The sequence below is a fragment of the Mycteria americana genome, chromosome 2 (genome assembly GCF_035582795.1).
Source record: "Mycteria americana isolate JAX WOST 10 ecotype Jacksonville Zoo and Gardens chromosome 2, USCA_MyAme_1.0, whole genome shotgun sequence".
In the NCBI taxonomy this organism is placed as follows: Eukaryota; Metazoa; Chordata; class Aves; order Ciconiiformes; family Ciconiidae; genus Mycteria; species Mycteria americana.
In genome coordinates this window covers 162,524,019-162,544,509 of record NC_134366.1, presented here as the reverse complement: position 1 = coordinate 162,544,509, position 20,491 = coordinate 162,524,019, and the positions used below count along the sequence as shown (strand labels likewise).

The following is a 20,491-nucleotide window of genomic DNA, read 5'->3' as shown; positions in this document are numbered from 1 at the left end:
GTTTTAGACAATGAAAATACTGGGGCGGTTTGGCCCCTTTACACTTCCAAGTGCTGAAAAAGCTTTTGGTCAAACATGTAACAGATTACCTTTTCCAGCTCCACCAAGAAGCTGTCAAGACTCTCATCTGACAGTTTGCCAACTTCAAACATAGTGACTGCATGACTTTTCAAGTTCTGGAACAACAAACCAAAACTGTCTTAATTTTTTGAGAATGGAATGGGCAAGCAAAAGTTTTATTAAGGAAAAGCATTTCTTAACAAACAATACAGAAGTCTTAAAACAATTACAGCTGTATTATATTGAAGTCAAAGTATTTTAAAGCTCTACGTATTTATTCTTGGCATAATACACTGAACAATTTTGACATACTGGTGAAAGATTTCCCATCATTAAAAAGGCAGTGAGAGTAGAATCAAACAGGAAGGCGATACGCTTTGTGTGTCCACTAGACAGATTCAGGCTGCTCACGCTGGCTGTTTCAGCTAATAGAGAACAAAAAGAAAATATATGACCACATTTGTTTTATTTAAAAATAAAATCATCAAGTTTAAGTCAAAGCTATTTAAAAAAAAATAATGAAAAAAAATTAGTTATTGCCATAGCGAGTAGAACAGAATTCCCTTATCGCTACTAAACCACTGATTGACTTAATTCAGAAATTGGTATCTTTGCATCAATTGATATCCCTGATTCAGATTAGTCAAACAGCCTTTTTCTGAAGATGAGGCTGAAGAACTTTAAATCAAGGAGACACCACCTCCCCCACTGTATATTCCATATGAAGAAAGGATCTACACAATCTGTGTTTCACTTGTTTCTAGACCCCTTTACAGCCTATGGCACTCAAGAAATACAAAAATAATTGATCCTAATGTATTAAAATTTACTGTTAGTGCTAACCTGGATCATCTTGACTGTTGGTATCTGTATCTGTGGCTGATGACCCAGCTTCCTGTATAGGACTTCTGTTTTCCCCACTGTCCCATGAAAGCAGCATCTTTTGAGGGTCCAAAGTACTCCTATTAATGTGAATTAAAATCCACATCTATCGTTCACTGTAGCACCAGAGAAGTATCTCTGTCTTCCAGTGCTAGTAGTCCATGCATAGGCATACCCGATACATGCCTTTCAATACTTCTAAGCCCTAAACCAGTCAAGCTTGATGTCCCTCAGAGTCCTGCTTTAGCTTCAGCAGAAAAGTTTATTTGGGGGGTTGAAAATACCAGATTTTGAAAAAGAGATCTGAAAAATCAAACCACCATCGTTGAAGAAGAATCCCAACCAAAAAAAAAAAAACCTAATTCACTTTGTTCTCAGTCTGAATTAGCATTAAAGAAAAAATGACTGCTATGCCTGAATTAAATGGCTTAATAGATGTTGAACTAAAAGTGCCTGACAATTCTTAATTAATGCAACTTGGCACTCCAACTTGGAGAAGCCTTTGTTGACTGGTATTAACATCGCTTTCCCAGGATTTGATTTAGATATACATATATGTCAGTGTCAATGACAGAACTGCAACGGTACCTGACAGCAAGCAAGCAAACTTTATGTACTTATTCACTGACAGCAGTGCCAAGAGACATTGTTTCTGTACTAGCACAGTAACTGCTGTTATTTCTGGCCCCAGGAGTTTAAAGCAAATGCACACTTGTCTGCTTCAAAAGTGAGCAAACTAGGTAATAAAAGTAGCAGACTGAACTTACAGGGTAAATTACCACCCCTTATCCTCAGATTAAAAAGAAGATCAAGTATTCTTGCCATTATATACATTAGAAAGCCAAGTAAGATCAGTTGTTGCAGAAGTCAAAGAAAGCAACCAATAGCTTTACAGTCAGATTTTGTTTCTAGCTTTCTCTTCAATGAGAAAAATAAGCCTTCTGAAAAAAAGAGACACACTTACTTCAGTTTGTTTACCGAAGGAACATTCTTCCACGATGGATGAAGGTTATCCAGGTTTATTACTTGGCCTTTTTTATGAGCAAAGCCTAACCGACAATACATGGACACAGCATTCTGGAGAAACACACATACACATAATAAGGAACTGCTATATGAAATCAGGTTGCAAGACAGTGAACTTTCCACATCAAGTTCAACAGATGCATTATACACACATACCTTTACTAAAGACAAGTCAATCTCTAGGACATTTGCAAGCTAAAAAAAAAAAAAGAAAGAAAGAAGAATCAACAATACAGTATTAACAATGCAGGGTAATTCACCACTTGTGGGGTTCAGCATCTTTTTGTTGGTTTTCTTTATTTTTAAACCCAGCCTGTACCGGTAGGAGCAATTTTGTCTTCATCAAAAGTGGTGAAAAAAAGGGGGATGAAGTCTCATAATTGTCCCACTTGAAAGCATGCAAAAGAAATATGAGGCTATCTTCCACTGCATAATTTCTAGGTTAATCATGTGTATCAGAAGACACACAAAGAGGAAAACAAATCCTGGCTATATTTAATGGGTATTTTTCAGGTGCTTATTCACCAAGTTTTGAGAATAAGACCTTATGAAAACATATTTCTCATATTAAAATTATAAATATTTATGCAAAAGTTACATTCCTACTTTAAGCCAACACCCTGCATGTTTTCACTGCCAAAGAAAAAGATTTTAATTTTTTTTATTTCACACTAGCAAAACAGAACCAATCTCATTAGGACAGTGGGAAAAACAGACTCCGTTCCAGTTCTAGCCCATATAAAACAGCCTATATTAGTCACCACTGTATAAATTCATTCCAGCTGATGGAATTGTTTCACTGAATTGAAGGTACTCCTTCAAGCCTATAAAAGTTACATTCAATATTAAAGAAACAGGTTGGATCTTAAGTCTGGCAATACCTCTGAATAAAATCACTTGATATTGACCCATATCTCTGCCTTAAGTATTTTCAGCACTGTGCTTTGGGCCCTTTCAAGTTTTCCTATCTGCCTGACACAGGGTAAGATTTACTTACCTCTGCCACATTAGTGTGTTCATCTATTGAAACAAATATCTTGTACAGGAGTGTTTCAAAGTAATCACCTTGCACTCTGTTCATCACAAAACCTTCAAGTGGTGGCACTGAAAAGAAGAGTTACTTGCAAAATTACAATTTGGTAACTTTCTTTATTAAACCGAAACTGCATAAAACCCGAAAAATAAATTTACACTTATTTAGTTTTCATGGTACTTGTAATTCTAAGGATTTCCCAGTCACAAAGAAGGAAAGTCTAAAGATAGTATACACAGTATTTAAAATTCTCCCACTCATTAAGAAAAGTAATGGTTGTCAATGTGTTTTCTTATAAAAACTAAAGCCACTCTACCTCACATCATAGCCTTGCAGTCTCCAGCTCATCCACTACAGATAATTTCCAGTCACCCAGCCCATAAAATGATTTTGTAATGTGGATGGAGATCAAATCATGGCTCTGATTGGAGTGGGACACAAAAAACCCACCCCACCCACACGATCCAGAGCTGAGACTCCCAAAGCTATTATTTGAGCAGTAAGTCTCTTGTATTTAGAGGACTTCCACTTAACTCATCTCTACTACAGCAATGACAGGTACTTCTGCATGGCCAGGTTCCAAATGATTTATGGCTTTGCAGATTATACTGAACTCGGAAACCCCCGAGACCTAGCATAGCATAATGAGTTGTTCAAAGGGCAGCCATACGCTGTGCTAGTTTAAGCTCCTACGTAGTCGCCAGACTCAGCGCATGACTATAATTGAGATGACAAGACCATGAAGGATGGAACCGATATATACAAAAATGTTGCATCTGTCTAGAAAATAGGAGTCAAAAATCCTGGCAAGGCAACTACGTTTCTCTACGCTATTCTTTCTTTTCATTACAGACATATTGGAGGGTACTTATTGATTCATGCCATGAACCTTTAAAAGAATCTCACCTTACCTAAATAAGTATACAAAATAACCTAAGAATTCAAGTTGAAATAAATCCTATATACAATAAAAACAATGTTTTAATAGGGTTGAAAACATTCAGTCAGGAAGAATTTTCATAGCTCAACTGTTTTGTTTAAGCAAACTCATGCACACAGACAAGCAGCTTCCAAGACAGACAATTACAGGATAACCGAAATGAATCCAAGAAAACATATGTATAATACCATTAAATATTTACTTACCTGCTATACAGCTGTCATCAGATATTGGTACATCAAGGTAAATAAATCCTTTGTTATACAAACCTTTATAAATAAAAGCATATCATTTTAGAAAAAGCATTTTCCAGAGTACTAATGATACAAAGTAGACTTCCCCATCAGCCCATTCAGAATTTAAAGTAACTTTTCCTAATAGCCTCCACAGTAGAATATTACTTTGCAATGCATGGATCAATAAACCACATCTAATATTAAACAGGTGTAACCCTAAAATAGAACTCTTTACTTGCAGTGTGATGCAGTACACTTGGAGCTCTACAAGTACTTTCTACACATACATTCAGCATAGCAGAATGACCACAAATTGAAGCAGCTACATTTGACAAAGATGAGTATGTCCCTGCCTAAATGTTAACTTAGTTTTCACCATCATCACTGTACTGTCAAGAAGTGGGTTTTTTACCCTGAATTAGTTTTGTCAGTTGAGGATGCTGGCTGCATTTTGGTCCTGCCCTAACTCAGGCTGGAAGTCACACACTGTAGCAGGGATACAAACTAAATCACATCAGTTCTGATGGTCCTCACATGTCCTTCCCACATATCTTCACTGAAAGTCTTTTTTATACAACTGTAAAAATAAATGCTGGGACAGCTCAACACCAGGTGTCAGCAAAACTGCAGCAGATACAGAGGCACATTGCATACAATAAGGACAATAACATGATAGATTTTAAATTACACTTTCCCCACATGAGACTTATTTGAGCACTAAGAATCTCAACTGAGTTCTGCAGAGTACCTAAGCCAGGGAATAGTTTTTAAGGAAGGGCAAAACATTTCTGCATGATTGTCTTTAAAGTATAAGGTTTGTAACAGCTGAACTCTAATAGTAAAGCATAAAGCTAAACTACACAGTATAAAATAAGCCCAATTTATTGTCAGTGGTTCCTTTGATGTTACCCAAGATCACTCTATCTACATCATATTCATTACATCAGGGAGGAAGTGTGCCAACAACCCTCAGGCGAAGTGTTACTAAACACGTGAAGCAAAATTGTCAGGATGTATATACACACACAGCTCAGTCCAGCTGTAGTGTGCATGTATATAGGTATATATCTATAGTATATATAGTAAAATTACTACCCCCAGTCAAATCTTAAATAAAATGCCTGCAGTACACCAACAACTAACCTGAATTCATGCCGATACAACTGCTGTTCAGCATGGGCAGTGATACATACTCAGCTATGCAAACTTATGTGTACCAAGAAACCAGCTTTAATGGATCAGGATGACATTACAAGCCACCAACATGCTAAGGGTGCTTTTCACTGTCTCTCCTTCAGATTCAGCTCTCACAGCTGATACATTCTTACTGTACCTGAAATGTATTGATGGCATCATAGTTTGGACTAAACAGTCCTCTTTCCCCATAAAATCCCATCCTACTGGCAGTCCATGATATTAACATCTGTACATTCTTTTTCTACCCATGAATTAGGGTAGCAAGGTACGTTAGATCCTTCTAAACCTACTAAACCTGAGCTGTAACCCTCTCCGCAAGCAACACCAGGCCATGTATAGTGTTTCCTGAATTAAGTGTTTCCTGAATTAAAATTTTCTTAAGCCCTATACTGTTTCAGATCCACTCCAGAGCTTGAATTTCACTTACCTCACTTTTGTTTTTATTGCTTTGTTCTGCTTCAGTAACAGGCAGTGAAATTCTGCCTCAATCTCTTAAGAAAAGTACAGTGCACAGGTTCGATTGCTTGTAGTAAGCCAAGCATTTACAGACCAACTTCTCAAGGAGTTTGTCAATGAACTTGTACTCCCTTGCCTAATATGATTTGTCTAAATCTAATACTTGTTACACTAAAACGGGGAGACATGTGCACACCATTTTTCAGTAAGAGTTGCAGACCTCTGAGAAACAAGACAGCCTCTTAGATTGAAGCCCCATTTTTATGGTGTTCAAACAGTACAAAAATCACAAAAACTCTCCTTCTTTGAAAAGCAAGGAGTGAAGTTTTACCACCCAGGATTACTAACTCTGATATTTTTCATCTTAGTTTCTCTTGTCCTCATCTACCCTCCCCCACAATCTTTACTGACAGTTTCTAATGAAAGAATTTGTTGAATCAAACAATAACAGAGCAACAGCTGCTAAGGGCTCACCGTTAAACCATTTAAAAGATCTAGACTGCAGTCTGTACAAGCTCTTGAGTATTTTCCTCCACCTCCTCTTATGCTTCAGCTGTCTACATCCCATTTTATTCCTAGTTTTTAGACACTACTCTCAGAATTTACTAAGCAAGATCTACAAACAGAAAAGGAATGTTCATTAAAAACTTACTGTGAACTACATTGAAGTCTAATGAACCAGCAAGCTGAGGACCCGAATCAATTATCTTATCAATAGCAGACTTCTCCGATGTAGTACAAATCTAGGTAAAAGAAATCATGTTAGTCTTTTGTAGAAATGAGTCTACAGAACTTACTTAATACCACTCAAAAAAAATCCCAAACATTTCAGCCTCAAATCAGCCATAAGTAATGTAAGAATATAGGAAGTAACCCATGTTCTTAATCAAAATATTTGCACTGAAGAATTCACTGCAATTCCTGTTAAAGTCTTAAAAATTTTTACTCTTGTCCCCGCACAAAATTATGCATGCTCTAGGAACGGTACTTAATTGCACAGGTATTTGGCAAGTGAAGTCCACAGTATAATGGGTTTGCTCTTTAAAACTTCCAAACTCGGTGTTCAACCACACAACTGGAACCATTCTAGAAAGAGGCCCGTTACAATATCAAAGTAATGTGCTTCAGGTTAACTATTCTGGGTTGATGGGATGTCAGAATATAAATAGCCACCACCTAAGATATTCCAAACAGTAGCCAACAAAAGATTCCATCACTGCTTTAAATATGTTCCAATCTAAACAAAAGACAAAGAAGGAATTAAATCCAGATCTAATGACTAGCTGACTGTGAAAAGAAACTGTGAGAATGCGGATGAAACATTAAATCAGCTCATTAAATCAGCACATTAAAAACAAGTTTATAATGTGCAAACAATGAAAAAAATAAAAAGACACGAGGAGCAGAAACAATGAAAACACATATCAAATGAAGTCCACTAACATTCTGACTCTAATTATACTGAAAGTGAAGATTCAGTCAAAACTGAGCTGTCAGGGCTTAAATATGAAATTTAAGAAAATGTATTTTGCTGCTTGTTCCCAACAAAGCACGTTATCACACACGTTAGTTACCACAGATTGGTTGATGCAAAACCACCTCAGCGCTGTACATAGTACAGAAAGGACAAAGGAGGGAGAGGGCAGAATATGTCAACAAAGAAAACATCTCCATTTCCATTATGGAAATGGAGATTGGAACTAAAAGAGTTGTTATAAACCTGCAACGTAATCTTTGTGTATTCTACACAAAGGGAAGCCCCTGTTTTCAGGGACTATCAGTATGCAACCAAAATTAGAGGTGCAACCCATACTAAAATACCTTAATGTCATCCTCAGTGATGTAGCCAGACTGCACGACCCACCAAGCTTCTATAGCAATCTCCACAGGTTTCACGGGTAACAGATCATGAGCAGTTTTCCTTCTGAAAAATTTCTGCAGTGGTACAGTCCATTTGAGATAGTAATAAAGAGCACTTCACATGTGCAGACAGCCATTTACTTTTATATAAACTGATTTTTATAAGCATCCATTTTTAAGTACATCATATTCACAGACTGGACACACACAAATATTTGTCATTTAGTAAAAGCTTCCCTCCTCTCTCAAATCATGTGAAAATGCGAAGGAAAAAAATTATTTACCTCTGATACTGTTAAGTCTTCCCATAAACCCATATTTTCATCCATATTGTATGTGTCACTGATTAAAAACCACACTATTCAAAACATTAGGATCGAGTCCAAATTTTAACTATTTATGGCATTTTCTAATGTGAACAGGTAAGAGAGCACAGCAAACAAAGTATACAAATGGGGTATTTTAAAGTTCAATGATCTTAAAAAATTTAGGAATATATTTTATTTACTTTAAAAGACAAAGTACCCCACATTCTCAATAAGCACAGTGCTAAAAAAGTACAGTGAATTTCAGTCCAAGAAAGAAAAACTAGAAGATACTGTTTATTTATAGGCCTAAATAGCTTCTTTCCATTGTATGGCCATTACTTTTTGGTTCACACTTATCAACTTCATATTTTGGTAAGTACACTTTTGGTTGAAGGAGCACTGTGAAGCTACTGCAAGAGCACTTATGAGTTTCCTGAAGAACGGAACTGTTGCAAACTAAAGGGCCTGCTTTTATCGACAGTAATTACAGTGTTTTCCACATGTGCAGTTCACATGCAAGGATGCCTGTTCAGAATCATTACCGTTGTCTCGGAGATATACATACTACAAAAATTTACACCTAGTTGGAGGACTGTCCCAGAATAAACTCTAATCTCAACCGCACCCATAGAAACATGGAATAATTCTTCCAGAATCAGTATCATTATTCCATGTTTATACTGGCCAGGAGACATTAGTCATCAGGTGCCATAGAGTAAATACAGCTCTGAAAAATATACGGTCAGGGTGGGGAGGCGGAAGGACCTAGGCACTGAATATCTTTTTCTTTAGTATACTTCAATTTTAAATTAAAAAGCTCTTTATTAACTTCAGGAAACACAATATAATTAGCAATACACTATGTCGCATTCTATTAGCCATACTATTAAACTAACCAGATCCATGAAATTATTCCTTTCTTCATTTCCTATGAAATAATATGGGGGGGGAGGGAGTGGTAAAGGAAAGGGAGAGGAAATTAAAGACAAACTTACTTTTGAAGACCTACATTGGTTCATTAGATCTATATACTGGTTTCTTCCTATACCAAGAAGTCTTAGACCTGAAAAATAAGTAAGGTTTTATTTCTCTTAAGACAGGTTTAAGCTGAAGATACATAAAACATTCTTCAAAGAATCAGACCTACTTCTATAAAAATATTTTTAATTACTCCTTCTTCCCAAAATAAAAGGATAGTTATAGGAGCTAAATTCAGTTTTAAATTAATTTGACAGAGAACCACGTGCATCTAAAACCAGAATCCATCCCCATTCGTTCACTCCCTACAGGTTAAAAAATAACCCCATACCCCATATCTCTCAAGTGACAAGGTAGCAGGGAATAATCCAATCCCTTTTTCTCCTACACTCACATCAACGTGTAATAACTATGCTTCAAATTAACAGGACTAAAGTTGTACCAGGTTTTGGTCAATAGTTTTTCTTCCCCCTAATAAATCCCACACCACGCACTGCATTAGAACTAAGAATTAGAGCACAAAAGGCCACATAAGCCTCTAAGAAAGATGATTAAGATCTAGTTGAGTTAAACTGAATCAGAATTTAATTCTATAATCTCTAGCCTTCAACCACGAACAGATACTGGAAAAGTACTCATTAGTTTTAAAATTGAGACAGAATACAAGTTAAGTCCAACTTTCTAGTCTGACACTAGATTTTATGATAAGAGGTTAATAAAGATGTTTAACTTAATTATACCTCAGCAACTGACCCGCAGCTGCTACTAAAATAACAGAATTGCTAGGAAAAACAAACAGGGAAGCCCTTCCTCTCTTCATACTCCAGGGTAACACTAGATTTCCAACAAGCTATGTGGCACTGAATAAAAAAGTTTTTCCTGACCTGTTTTCCCAGTGTGAACATTACATAGAGGCAAATTAGTACAGTTAACTGACAATATCATTTTAAAACAAGAAAAAAAAAACACACCAGAAAAACCCAACTGTTTTCAAAAGCTGCAGGCTACTCCTCACCTGACTACACACAATCCTTAAAGAGAACTATATAAATTCATACTGAAGGTGAGGAATGAAGTCTTTAGCTATGAATAACTTCACAGTGGCAGGTTTGATTAACACCCTCCCTATGCCAGCAGTTTGCATCTTCCTTTATAAGACTTATCAGTAGGCTATTGCTCTTACTCTGTTCTCCTCCACCAAGTTGAATGTTTTTGCTTTCCTAATCTCACCATCCCATACCCACAACAGTCTAACAGAAAGCAGGATAAAACACCTGGCACATCCAGGAGTGTCATAAAATACCAGATTCTCTTCTCTCTCTTTTCTGCTACATCATTCCTTGATCCACACTGATGCTAATTCACAGGAGCGTTAACAGCCTTTCGGTGTCTTCCCAAAGCTTTCTGCCCAACACATGCCAAAAAACACACTAGGAAGGGACCAGCAGCTCAGCTTGCTAACACACAACAGCCAGTAAGACTTTCCACCCAGAAGTCCAAGCAACCAGGAATGCAATACAAGCAAGGACAGAAGCTGCACAAGGTTTTGCACCATGCCTATTTGTACTCAAACTAGCCCAATTCCAGTGCTGACCATACGGACAGAACTCTGTATGGAGAGCACACGCTCCTTGATATCACTATTTAAATGCTTCTACACCTTCATTCACGCACTTATGTTCAAGCAAACAGATGCCTGCAAAACCGTTTTCAGAAGCTCCTTATTTCCAACTCATTGAAAGCAGTAACACAACTAGATAATACTTACAGTCAGCAGCAGTGAAGTTGGGTAATGAATCATAGCTTTTTTCACTGTTCATTATATCCTTAAAAAGACAAGAAAACTTAGTTGCAACAAGAAAGTCATCATTTCAGAGAAGCAGGTCCGAAATTCTACCTGCCTTTTTTTTTTTTTAAGAACAAAATGAAATTAAAACAAATCTATTAAAGTCAGTACCTTATCAAACTTGCCAATTACTTGATTAATCAGTACACAAGAAGTTAAATACATAAAAAAGAGACTTCTGTTTAATGTAAGCTTTACAAAGAAAAATACTGATTGACAGAATAATAAAGATAAAATCCTGTATCTGTCTTCACAAAAAAAAAAAAACCACACAGCACACAGAATTGCTAACAGTAATAACAGAATAAGCTAACAACTAATCCATTATGTCTGCAGTCACTATACTCAAACTAAAAAAAGCACTTCTGATATCCAATGAAAATAAAAGGTTGCCAGAGTGCTGACAGAAAACAGAACCATCTTTGTTCTCATAGAAAGGGATCTGCTTCAAGCTTTTGGAAAAGCTTCTAATATGGTTAAGTGTCATTTTTTGAAAGAGAACAAAAAAGAAAATAACTGTTCAAATGTGCTGGATTTTAAAAATGGAAAACCTCTTTGTTTTATTAATCTAACAGAATGAGCTATTGCTTTTACAGTTTGAAGTGAAGAGTCACAATCTCAAACATCAAAAGAGAAAGAGTGGCCTCAGAGCAAGTCCCACCCTGTTCCACATGACAAAGTCCAGCTCTTGAAAGGCTTATGGGGGCAGAAGGGAAAAAACTGCAGGTACGGGTAGCTCTCTAGAAAGCTTCCTTACCATCTCCTCACTTGTTAGCTAACCCTACCCAAAAGCGAACAAACTACATGACATCGCCTCGTATGTATTACAGGGCCATCACCAACATCTCTAGGACAGAAAACAACATATTCTCACCATAGTTCTGTACTCACCTCCATTATGCCTGTGTAATATGAAAAAGGTGTTACTCTCAGACCTTTTACCATGATGTCAGACAAATGATAAGGGTACAACATGAGATGATCTCGACTGTATTTTAACAGATCCTCATAATATTTACGTTCGTCTTTCTTGACATGCTTAACTACAAGGGGAGGGAAAAAAAAAAGTTATGCTGTTCTGTGAAGTTCAATTTACCAAAAAAAAGTGTTACAACAAAAGGATTAAAAACAGCATAACGGCAATTGACAGAAAACAAAAAACAAAGAAGTAATGCAGGGCATTCAGCATCCAATTATTTCTACATATGATTCAAGTACTCTCAGAGCCTTTAAGGATTACATTAGAACAGAGTAGATTTATTTTACAGGTTACCAGGAGGAAGTGGCCCATTGAGACAGAACTCATGGAGGCTGTAGAAAATTATCTTTTAATTAGTGAAACTATTATCTACTTTGGGAGGATGAATGGATGCAGTCAATGCAAAATTAATTGAAAGTCTGCAAACAAGTCATAGCCAATAGCTCATGTGAGTCAGGGCCACTGTCTGTATCTCATCTAGTGACAGGCTTTATTTTATTAGTCAAATCCTCTGTTAACATCTCTTTAATTTCTTGGAAAAGGGCGGCATAACTACAGCAGGAATTCATTTCCACCTGCCAACTCAGTAACCTGAAAGAGAGCTTCACTACAAAAGCTGCCAAATGCATTCAAAAATCAAGATTTTTCTTGGTGTTTTATCATTTAAAAGTATTTCTTTTCAGGGAAGGAAGGACCTTTGAACAGGGCTAGTTCTTGCAGTTTTACAGTAAAGACAAGCTTTCACACAGAAGAATCCGGCAGCAGTTAGAAGTTACTTAGCTTCTTTACTCACCTAAGTTATTCCGGTATCGTAACTGATTGCGGATGCTGTAGAGTACAACCTGCCTTTCATATTCCCTCTGAGAGTTTCCAAGACCCTTGAAAACATAAAGGTCTTTTAGCTGACATGCACAAAACTCCTTTTAGTTAAACCACTGCAAAGTGTCTTAGGAGGAAACATATGAAGGCAGTTGACATTACTCAGGGAGTCCCCCAGTTCAATACAGTGATAGTATCTTCAGCCTCTGTACGAGATTCAAAGTGTCTTTAGTTAAATAGGTCTCTCTACATGGGATGCAGATTTAAGCAATCATCTTTAGATTTTTTTTTCCTAGTACCATTCTGATAAAAAAGGAAGCATCCAATTCTCAAATCAAAGGTTTTAAACCTTCTTTTAGACGGCATGAAGTATCAAGCATTTTACCAAGCATTCAGCATCTTGCAGCCTTGAAGAATTGCCCAGAATTAGTGTAGCATTAATCAAGCATGGTGAGTGACATGTGAAGCTTCAACTGCTGCACCCTAAGAAGCTTATAATGCAAAAAATAAATAATGAAATAGCTCAAGTTGTAGCTTCACACAAGTAAGGCAATCAAGTGATCTTCGGTCACAAGATTAAGGCGTAAAGCACAGCACATTACTTGACTATCATGACAGAAGATAAAAAGAGAACTTTGGTTGATGCTTTAAATGCCTTATTTCAAAAACTGTCCCCTCAAAATTCTTCTACTCTGCATCTGCAACAAGTGATCTGTTCGTTTCCCCCCCTCCCCCCTGGTTCCCTCACTGATGCTCATACTAAAAAAGATCCTTAGATAAAAAGGTACTTTACTGCATATGTGGGATAAACAAGTAAGTTGCACATATCCTGCAGAATCAGGTATTAGAAAAGAAACACCTGATATCACAGACAGGGTCTATAGTTTATTAAATAACCAAAGAGGGATCCAAGTATTTGCTCAAAGTACAAAAATATTAAAGGACTATTCTAACACTAAAGTAAACAACACAGTATTCCAGAAGTTACATTAAAGAAAATAATGCATTAAATACTAGTATGTTTTCTGCCCTGAATCATATAGCCAACAGTACGGCACTCAGCTGGGCAGGTAAAGAGAAATCATCATTCATGTCCCTCTGACAGCTCCCAAAATCTCAAACGCAAGGAACTCGGGGCCCGCAGCCACTACTCATCCTCTCCATCCTTCCTTCGTGCAAAAGCAGGAATTGTTTTTCAGCATCTGCTTTCAAGCAGCGTAAGACTTCGGAGACAAGAACCTCCTCTCAACTTGACACAATACCTCCCCCCTGCTATCAGAGGCCCATTAAATCCGGCAAATCAAAATTTCATGAGGTTTTCTTTTCCACAAGCCTCCCACTGCAACAGTTCCCTGGCTACCGAAACGCAGGGCTGCACAAGTCTCCGCTGACACCTGTCCTGGTTCACCTCAGCCTATACAGGGCTTGCATGAGGGATACCCGCCTCAGCTGGTCCTGGTCTGCACAAGCTGAGAGAGCACTCCACAAACCCGCATCCCCTTCTGCCCACAGAGACCCCAAACCACCCGTACGCCCCCCTCTCCTCACAGAGGCCCCCACGAACACACACGTATATCCCCCACCCCTCACGTACAGACCCCACACCGCCCTCATATCCCTTTCTCCTCACAGAGACACCCACACACACACATCCCCCTCCCCGCAGACGGGCCGTGCACACCCCCCCCGTCTCCCCCTCTTCACGTGCAGACCCTGCACCCTCCTCATACCCCCCTCTCCCCACAGAAAGCCCCACCACACCCGCCGTCATGCCCCCCCCTCTCCCCACAGCCACATACCTCCCCCCCACGCCGGCGCCCCATGGTCCCCGTGGCCAGGGCCGCCTGCCTTCGCCCGGGGCAGGCAAGGCTGAGTCCCCACGTCTCCCCGCACCCCGCCTGGCGCCCTCCCGCCCTCCGCCTCCCCGAGTCGCGAGCTCGGCAGCCCGGACCCCGCCCGCCCGCCGGCACCTGCTTGACGCTGGCCGGCAGCCGGCCCCAGGGGTAGTTGTGGCGAATGTGGAACTCCACGTCGATGTTCATGGCGAGGAGGCCCGGCCGCGCCGCGGGGCCCCGCCGCCGGGAGGCGCTCCAGCCCAGAGGCCGCCCTGCCCTCGGCCCGCCGCCGCAGCCACCTCCCGCCCGCCGCCGCTTCCGCGTTACGCCCCCGGAAGCGCCGGCAACATCACTTCCGGCGGGAGGGGAGGGGGCGGTGGTCGCCTCGGGATACGGCCGGGGGGGGGGGCGGGGGGTGCAGCTGCGCGTGCGCGGGGCGGCAGCCGGGTGGCTCCTCAGCGGCGGCGGGCGGTGGCCGGGAGGGAGCTGTTAGCCGGCTCCCCGCCCGAGGGAGGAGAGCTCCGGTCGCCCGCTACCTTTCCCCGCTTCGACAGGCGGCGGAGGAGCGCGGCGAGGTTATGTCGGTCGGTTTTAATAAGCCGCTGTAAGCGGGGTCGAGGTCTGTGCTTCGCAGCCAGCGCGTTCAGTCACTGCACCGGCAGCAAGCGGCGGGAGCGTCGAGGCCCTACGCGCGTTGTACTTGTACGCGAGCTTTAAGACGCAGGTGCTTGTGCCTCGAAAAGGTTATCCCTCACCTTGCCTGCTTCCCCCGTACACCAGCGCAACCGTCTGTGGGCTGGCACTGGTTGGGAACAGATCCAAGCTTAAAATACCGCTGTTAACCTGCTTGGTTAGTTTTAACGTTAGTTTCCTAATGCAGTTCATGATACACCTGGACAAATGCTAGTGACTGCTCAAAGCAAGGGTGGGTACAGGAGCAGAAATAAACATTTCACAACAAGGAATGAGCAATATCGTTTCAGTTAGCAGTGGCCCTGGGCTACGCCAACTGAGTGTGTGTGGTCTGCATAGTGTGAGGTCTGAAAGCTTGCAGACCTGAATACCAACAGCAGCCTGTCCTATTCATACAGGGTTTTGAGCAAGTGGATTAATATCATCAAGGAAGCTGCTTCAAATAAAATAGCAGCAGGTACCTCTCCTTGTCTTAGGATCTAGGTTTTTGTGAGTCATTTGAAGTCTTACAAGTGTCAAAATCAGTGCCAACTTTCCATGCAGAAGCATTTTCTTATTGTTTAAGTGTCAGAGAATTACAGATGGGGGAAGGGCTCTGTATTTTTAACACCACACAACATTTTAGTGAATGATTTGATACATAAGTAGAATAAACAAAGCAAGTGAGCCCCTGATCACTTGTGCCATTTAATTTTTAAGGCTGTTATCCTGTATGCTCAGTAATAACCTTGGAGCAGTGGTGGCAGAGCTGAAAGGGGACCAACAGCAATAGAAAAAAACTCAGTGCTCTCTTATCAAGTAGGTCCCCAGAGAACTACAGACCCAGTTCTTCTTTGGCGTCACTGGTATCCTCAGGATCACGCTTCTGCATAACTACAGAGGCACAAAGCCTCTGCCTGTGGACGTGCCCCATGGTGCCGACACGCAGAGATCCCTGCAGCTGAGGAGATAGGCTCGTGTCACCAGCAGGATTCATTCCAGGAACACAGTCACAGCCTGCCAACCTGACCTCATCCTTAATTCTTTTAACCCCAGTTGTCAGGTTTCTTATGCCCTTTCTCTCACACCCTACATTGGTTTATAAATAAACAATTAAAAGACATTAATAAGAAACCCATTTTGCCTTGCCCATTGCCACATAAACCAGATGGTACAGGCCTTGGCTGGTACTGTCTGTTTGCTTTTGATATCAGTAATTAGACACACCTCTCAATAGGGCAGGACAGTTTTCTTCTTGGATGGTTCTGAGGTAAATTATCTTGCTAGTGGCACCAGCACCTGAATAATACTTCTAGTAAGACACAGATAGGAGAATCCACAAGCTAAAAATTCAGGTGCTCAGAATGACAGTAATGTATGCAGTATTCCTATTCCATTATATTCCTATTGGCTGCCTCAGACTTTTCAGTGGTAGCACTGGCAAAAGGGAAGAAAAAAGAAGACAATTAGAAACTATCAATGTGGAGTATATCTTCAGAGAGGCAGAATAACTGAGCAACTTTTGGAGTTTCATTTTCTTAAAGAGCACTTGTCACAGACTTATTGCTACACTTTTTTCTTACTATACTTCCTATCTTTCCTTCCTACAGAGAAAATTTCCTTTTTGAGTTTTAATATACTTGCTTCCAGTTATTCTCAGCAGCCTTAATTCTCGAGATCACCTTCTCAAAAGACATTACCTTTTGGTTCACTGACTTTTCAAAAGTCTGCTTTTTTTCTTATTCCAAGTCTTTTGTGCTTTTTCCTTGCGATAAGTTAACTCCATCTGTCATTACCACTTTCAAACAACCTCCCTCCCCCTTCTGAATTTTCAACCAGTTCCTCCTTGTTTAAAATCAGAAGTAGCAGCTTGGCTTCATCTAGTGACTTCCTGTATTTCCTGTGACAGGAGTTGATTCCTGTGTGCTCAACAAGCTGGTGGGGGGACTGGTGGGGGCCCGCCATTTTGCTTTTCCCACTGATAGGTAGCTGAGGCATATCTACAGAGTAAAATACAGTGCTCTGAAAGAGCGAGCTGAGCTGAATCAGTGCAGCTCTTCTCTGAACTGAGTACTTGCACTGAGAAGTTGCAGTGAGATCTCTTATTTGCATTCCTTCTAGTCCTGGCTGGCCTGACCAGCTACATGCCATCTTCACCAACATGTGAAGAATACTCTCCAAGATGACTCTTGTCTCTTTCTCAGGAGTGATTTGTGCAGCACCCCTGAGCTGCTTGCTCAGATTGAGAGCTGTTGATTGGATCTCAAGACCAAATTATCCCCACGGAATTCTTTCCTCAGAAATAATGGTTTTTTGCATATCCAGGAATGGGACAGTGACTTCCTTCAAGGGCACTGACTTCCAGCTGGAGACAAATTCATTGTAAATGCGTGGTTTTAGCTGAGTTTGTTGGCGGGCTGAATTGTTTATTTAGGAACTTCCACTCCAGTTTTCAACCCCTTAAATTCCTCTCCAAAGTGAACATTTGAAAGCTTAAGTCATTCCTGCAGCTTATCCCTGTTGATGAATGCCTTGGTAAACCTGTCTGAAAATCTTTTGGTCCCTGATAGTGCCTGATCAGTCTCTGGTCAACCCACTGCCCTTTTTGTCTGGTCTGGATAAATCTCCAAATACTGTTCAGAATTCTTGTGGTTGTCTTTACTTTCTGCAAACTCTCACACAGGTTCACCAGGGATCAGCAGAGTTGAACAGGCATGCCAGGCACTGTTACCACTGTAAGAGCCATTTCACGGCTCATACCAATGCTGCAGTCAAGGTTAAGTGAAGGCATTAATTCTGTTGACTCTGAGCCATGTTTCTCTGTCAAAGAGAACATGTCAACATGTCAAACATGTCAAACAAGCCATGTTTCTCTGTCACACAGAAATCCAGGTGCCTGTCTCTCCAGGGAAAGTTCTGCCTGTTCTTGCAGACAGATGAAGCATCATCCCGCTGCCCAGCCATGTGGGCACGCTGCTACCACAAATATCCTCTGCAAAAAGTGCAAAGCTCAGTTTCACTTAGTTCTTACCTGTTACCACCGTGGTCCTTTATTATTTCACTTACTTCACTAGACTGAAGATTTTAATTGCCTCCTCCATTTAGCCTCAGTTAAGGCCCATCAGCTTTAAACAATTCTGTGGTTACCTTTAGAGTAAGGACTCGCTTGGTGGTAGCCAGCAATAATCTCCAGAGTAGCAGTGTTATCAGTCTACAGTGGTGCTCTGCACTGCGTGGTGTTTCTTACCAGGTATAATGTTTCATCTCCTTTTCACCTTTTTCAATTCTCTCCACTCCACCTTTCAGAGGAGAATGTCTGTTTATAGGCACCCTTTTGATAAGCCCTTTGTGCCTTCTCTGCATCCAGCCTGCTTGATCTTGCCATGGCATAATACCCATGCCTCAGTTTTCCATCCTGCTGGCAAAAGAAGGGAGAAATAGATGGAGGCAGACTCCATTCATTAGATACCAAGAGATGTCCCTATCTCATTGCATGGGGTACGTCACCCACAGGAGTATGGTCCTCAGGTCTTCTGCAGGGAGTCAGTCCTGTTATTTACAGAGCTGAAAAGTACCATACAATCCTTAATTTTTGTTAATTACACAAACATTTAAACTCCCAGTACTTATACTAAGTCAACCAAATTGATGAGTGGGAGTAGCACATAGGGTATCAGTTTTCCTACTGATAGGAAGGAAAACTGATCAGTTTTCCTACTGATACCCTATTTGCATGTTTAGGCAGACCATTTGCATGCACAGTACAATATAGTATGACTCAGTCTGCTGTTTGTTTTAAATTCTTAATGATTTGCGCCTTCTGGGCTGCAGTATTTCACTCAGAACCAGTAAAAGCAGTAGGATTACCAGTCTGTATTTGAGCTTATGAGTGCCCTCTGACTTGACAGATTCCAGAGAAACCCTGCAGTTGCTTTCTCTCCAACTTCAGTATTTTCTTTAATATCAGTTGGGACAGCTTTATTCCCAAAAATATTATGAAAGAAGTGGGTTGTTCTCAGCTCAGTAAAGGCTTTGAAGATGCCTTTGAGACGGCATGTTACCACAAAGCATTGAATTCTGGATAAAATTCTTCATATTCACATTTGATTTTTACATTGCATGTGTATGAACACCATAAACAAAGCTGATCATTTATTTTTAAGTGTGTTTGAATGGTAGCGAGGTCTTTGCAGGAAAGTACTCTCTGTCAAACCATTTAAAACCTAGAATTATTACTGCACTTTCGGTAACACAGTGATTTTCTTTTGCTTGCTGTTTAGATAATCACATAGATTCCCCCCCTGGAACTGCTATAAATTCAAGTGTACGTGTTTTCTTCTCTTATTTTTCTCTGGGTGTCCTACCTGAGGTCTAAAGCAGGACCTTGGCTGGCTGCCAGGTGCCCACCAAGCTGCTCTCTCACTCCCCCTCCTCAAAGGGACAGAGGGAGAAAATAAGATGAAAAAGCTGATCGGTTGAGATAAAGACAGGGAGATTGTTCACCAGTTACTGTCATGGGCAAAACAGGCTTGACTTAGGGAAATTAATTTACTTTATTGCCAATTAAAAATAGAGTAGGATAGTGAGAAACAAAGACAAAACGAAAAACACCTTCCTCCCCCCGCTTCTTCCCAGGCTCAACTTGACTCATTCATTCCCAACTTTTCTACCTCCTTCCCCTGAGCAGTGCAGGGGTCGGGGAATGGGGGTTGCAGTCAGTCCATAATACTTTGTCTCTACTGCTCCTTCCTCCTCAAGTTCTTCCCCTGCTACAGCATGGGTCCCCCACAGGGTCACAGGTCCTGCCAGAAAACCTGTTCCTGCGTGGGCTCCTCTCCACAGGCCATCGTTCCTGCCAGGGGCCTGCTCCAGCACAGGCTCTCCATGGGCTGCAGCTTCCCTGAGGGCACATCCACTTGCTCCAGCATGGGGTCCTCCATGGGCTGCAGTGTGGATGTCTGCTCCACTGTGGATCTCCATGGGCTGCAGGGGGACAACCTGCTTCCCCATGGTCTTCTCCACGGGCTGCAGGAGAATCTCTGCTGTAGTGCCTGGAGCACCTCCTCACCCTCCTTCCTCACTGACCTTGGTGTCCGCAGGGCTGGTTCTCTCCATTTTTCTCATTTCTCTCTCACAGCTGCTGTGCAGTATTTTTTACCCTTTCTTAAATATGTTATCACAGAGGCACCACCAGCGTCGCTGGTGGGGCTCAGCTTTGTCCAGCGGTGGGTCCATTTTGGAGTCAGCTGGCATTAGCTCTCTCCAGCATGGGGGCAACCCCTCGTCTTTTCTCACAGAGAGCACCCCTGCACCCCCCCTATACCAAAATCTTGCCACATAAACCCAATAAAAGCAGTGAGATTC

The 20,491-nt window shown here is 40.9% G+C and overlaps 1 protein-coding gene across 2 annotated transcripts in view; it reads right to left on the bottom strand.

Moving 5' to 3' along the window:
• The window catches only part of FAM91A1 (family with sequence similarity 91 member A1), a 29,154-nt gene extending 14,359 nt beyond the window's left edge, over nucleotides 1-14,795 (bottom strand). For both annotated transcript variants that reach the window (XM_075495241.1, XM_075495239.1), the window contains exons 1-14: nucleotides 14,591-14,795; nucleotides 12,595-12,679; nucleotides 11,714-11,865; nucleotides 10,745-10,802; nucleotides 8,994-9,061; nucleotides 7,652-7,765; nucleotides 6,483-6,573; nucleotides 4,148-4,210; nucleotides 2,966-3,072; nucleotides 2,125-2,163; nucleotides 1,907-2,019; nucleotides 904-1,022; nucleotides 373-485; nucleotides 90-176 (exon numbers count right to left, since the gene is read on the bottom strand). In XM_075495241.1, the coding sequence (XP_075351356.1) occupies nucleotides 90-176; nucleotides 373-485; nucleotides 904-1,022; nucleotides 1,907-2,019; nucleotides 2,125-2,163; nucleotides 2,966-3,072; nucleotides 4,148-4,210; nucleotides 6,483-6,573; nucleotides 7,652-7,765; nucleotides 8,994-9,061; nucleotides 10,745-10,802; nucleotides 11,714-11,865; nucleotides 12,595-12,679; nucleotides 14,591-14,662 (1,281 nt within the window). In that variant the 5' untranslated portion in view covers nucleotides 14,663-14,795. The remainder of the gene's footprint in view (nucleotides 1-89; nucleotides 177-372; nucleotides 486-903; nucleotides 1,023-1,906; nucleotides 2,020-2,124; nucleotides 2,164-2,965; nucleotides 3,073-4,147; nucleotides 4,211-6,482; nucleotides 6,574-7,651; nucleotides 7,766-8,993; nucleotides 9,062-10,744; nucleotides 10,803-11,713; nucleotides 11,866-12,594; nucleotides 12,680-14,590) is intronic.
• Between the last annotated feature and the right edge of the window lie 5,696 nt (nucleotides 14,796-20,491).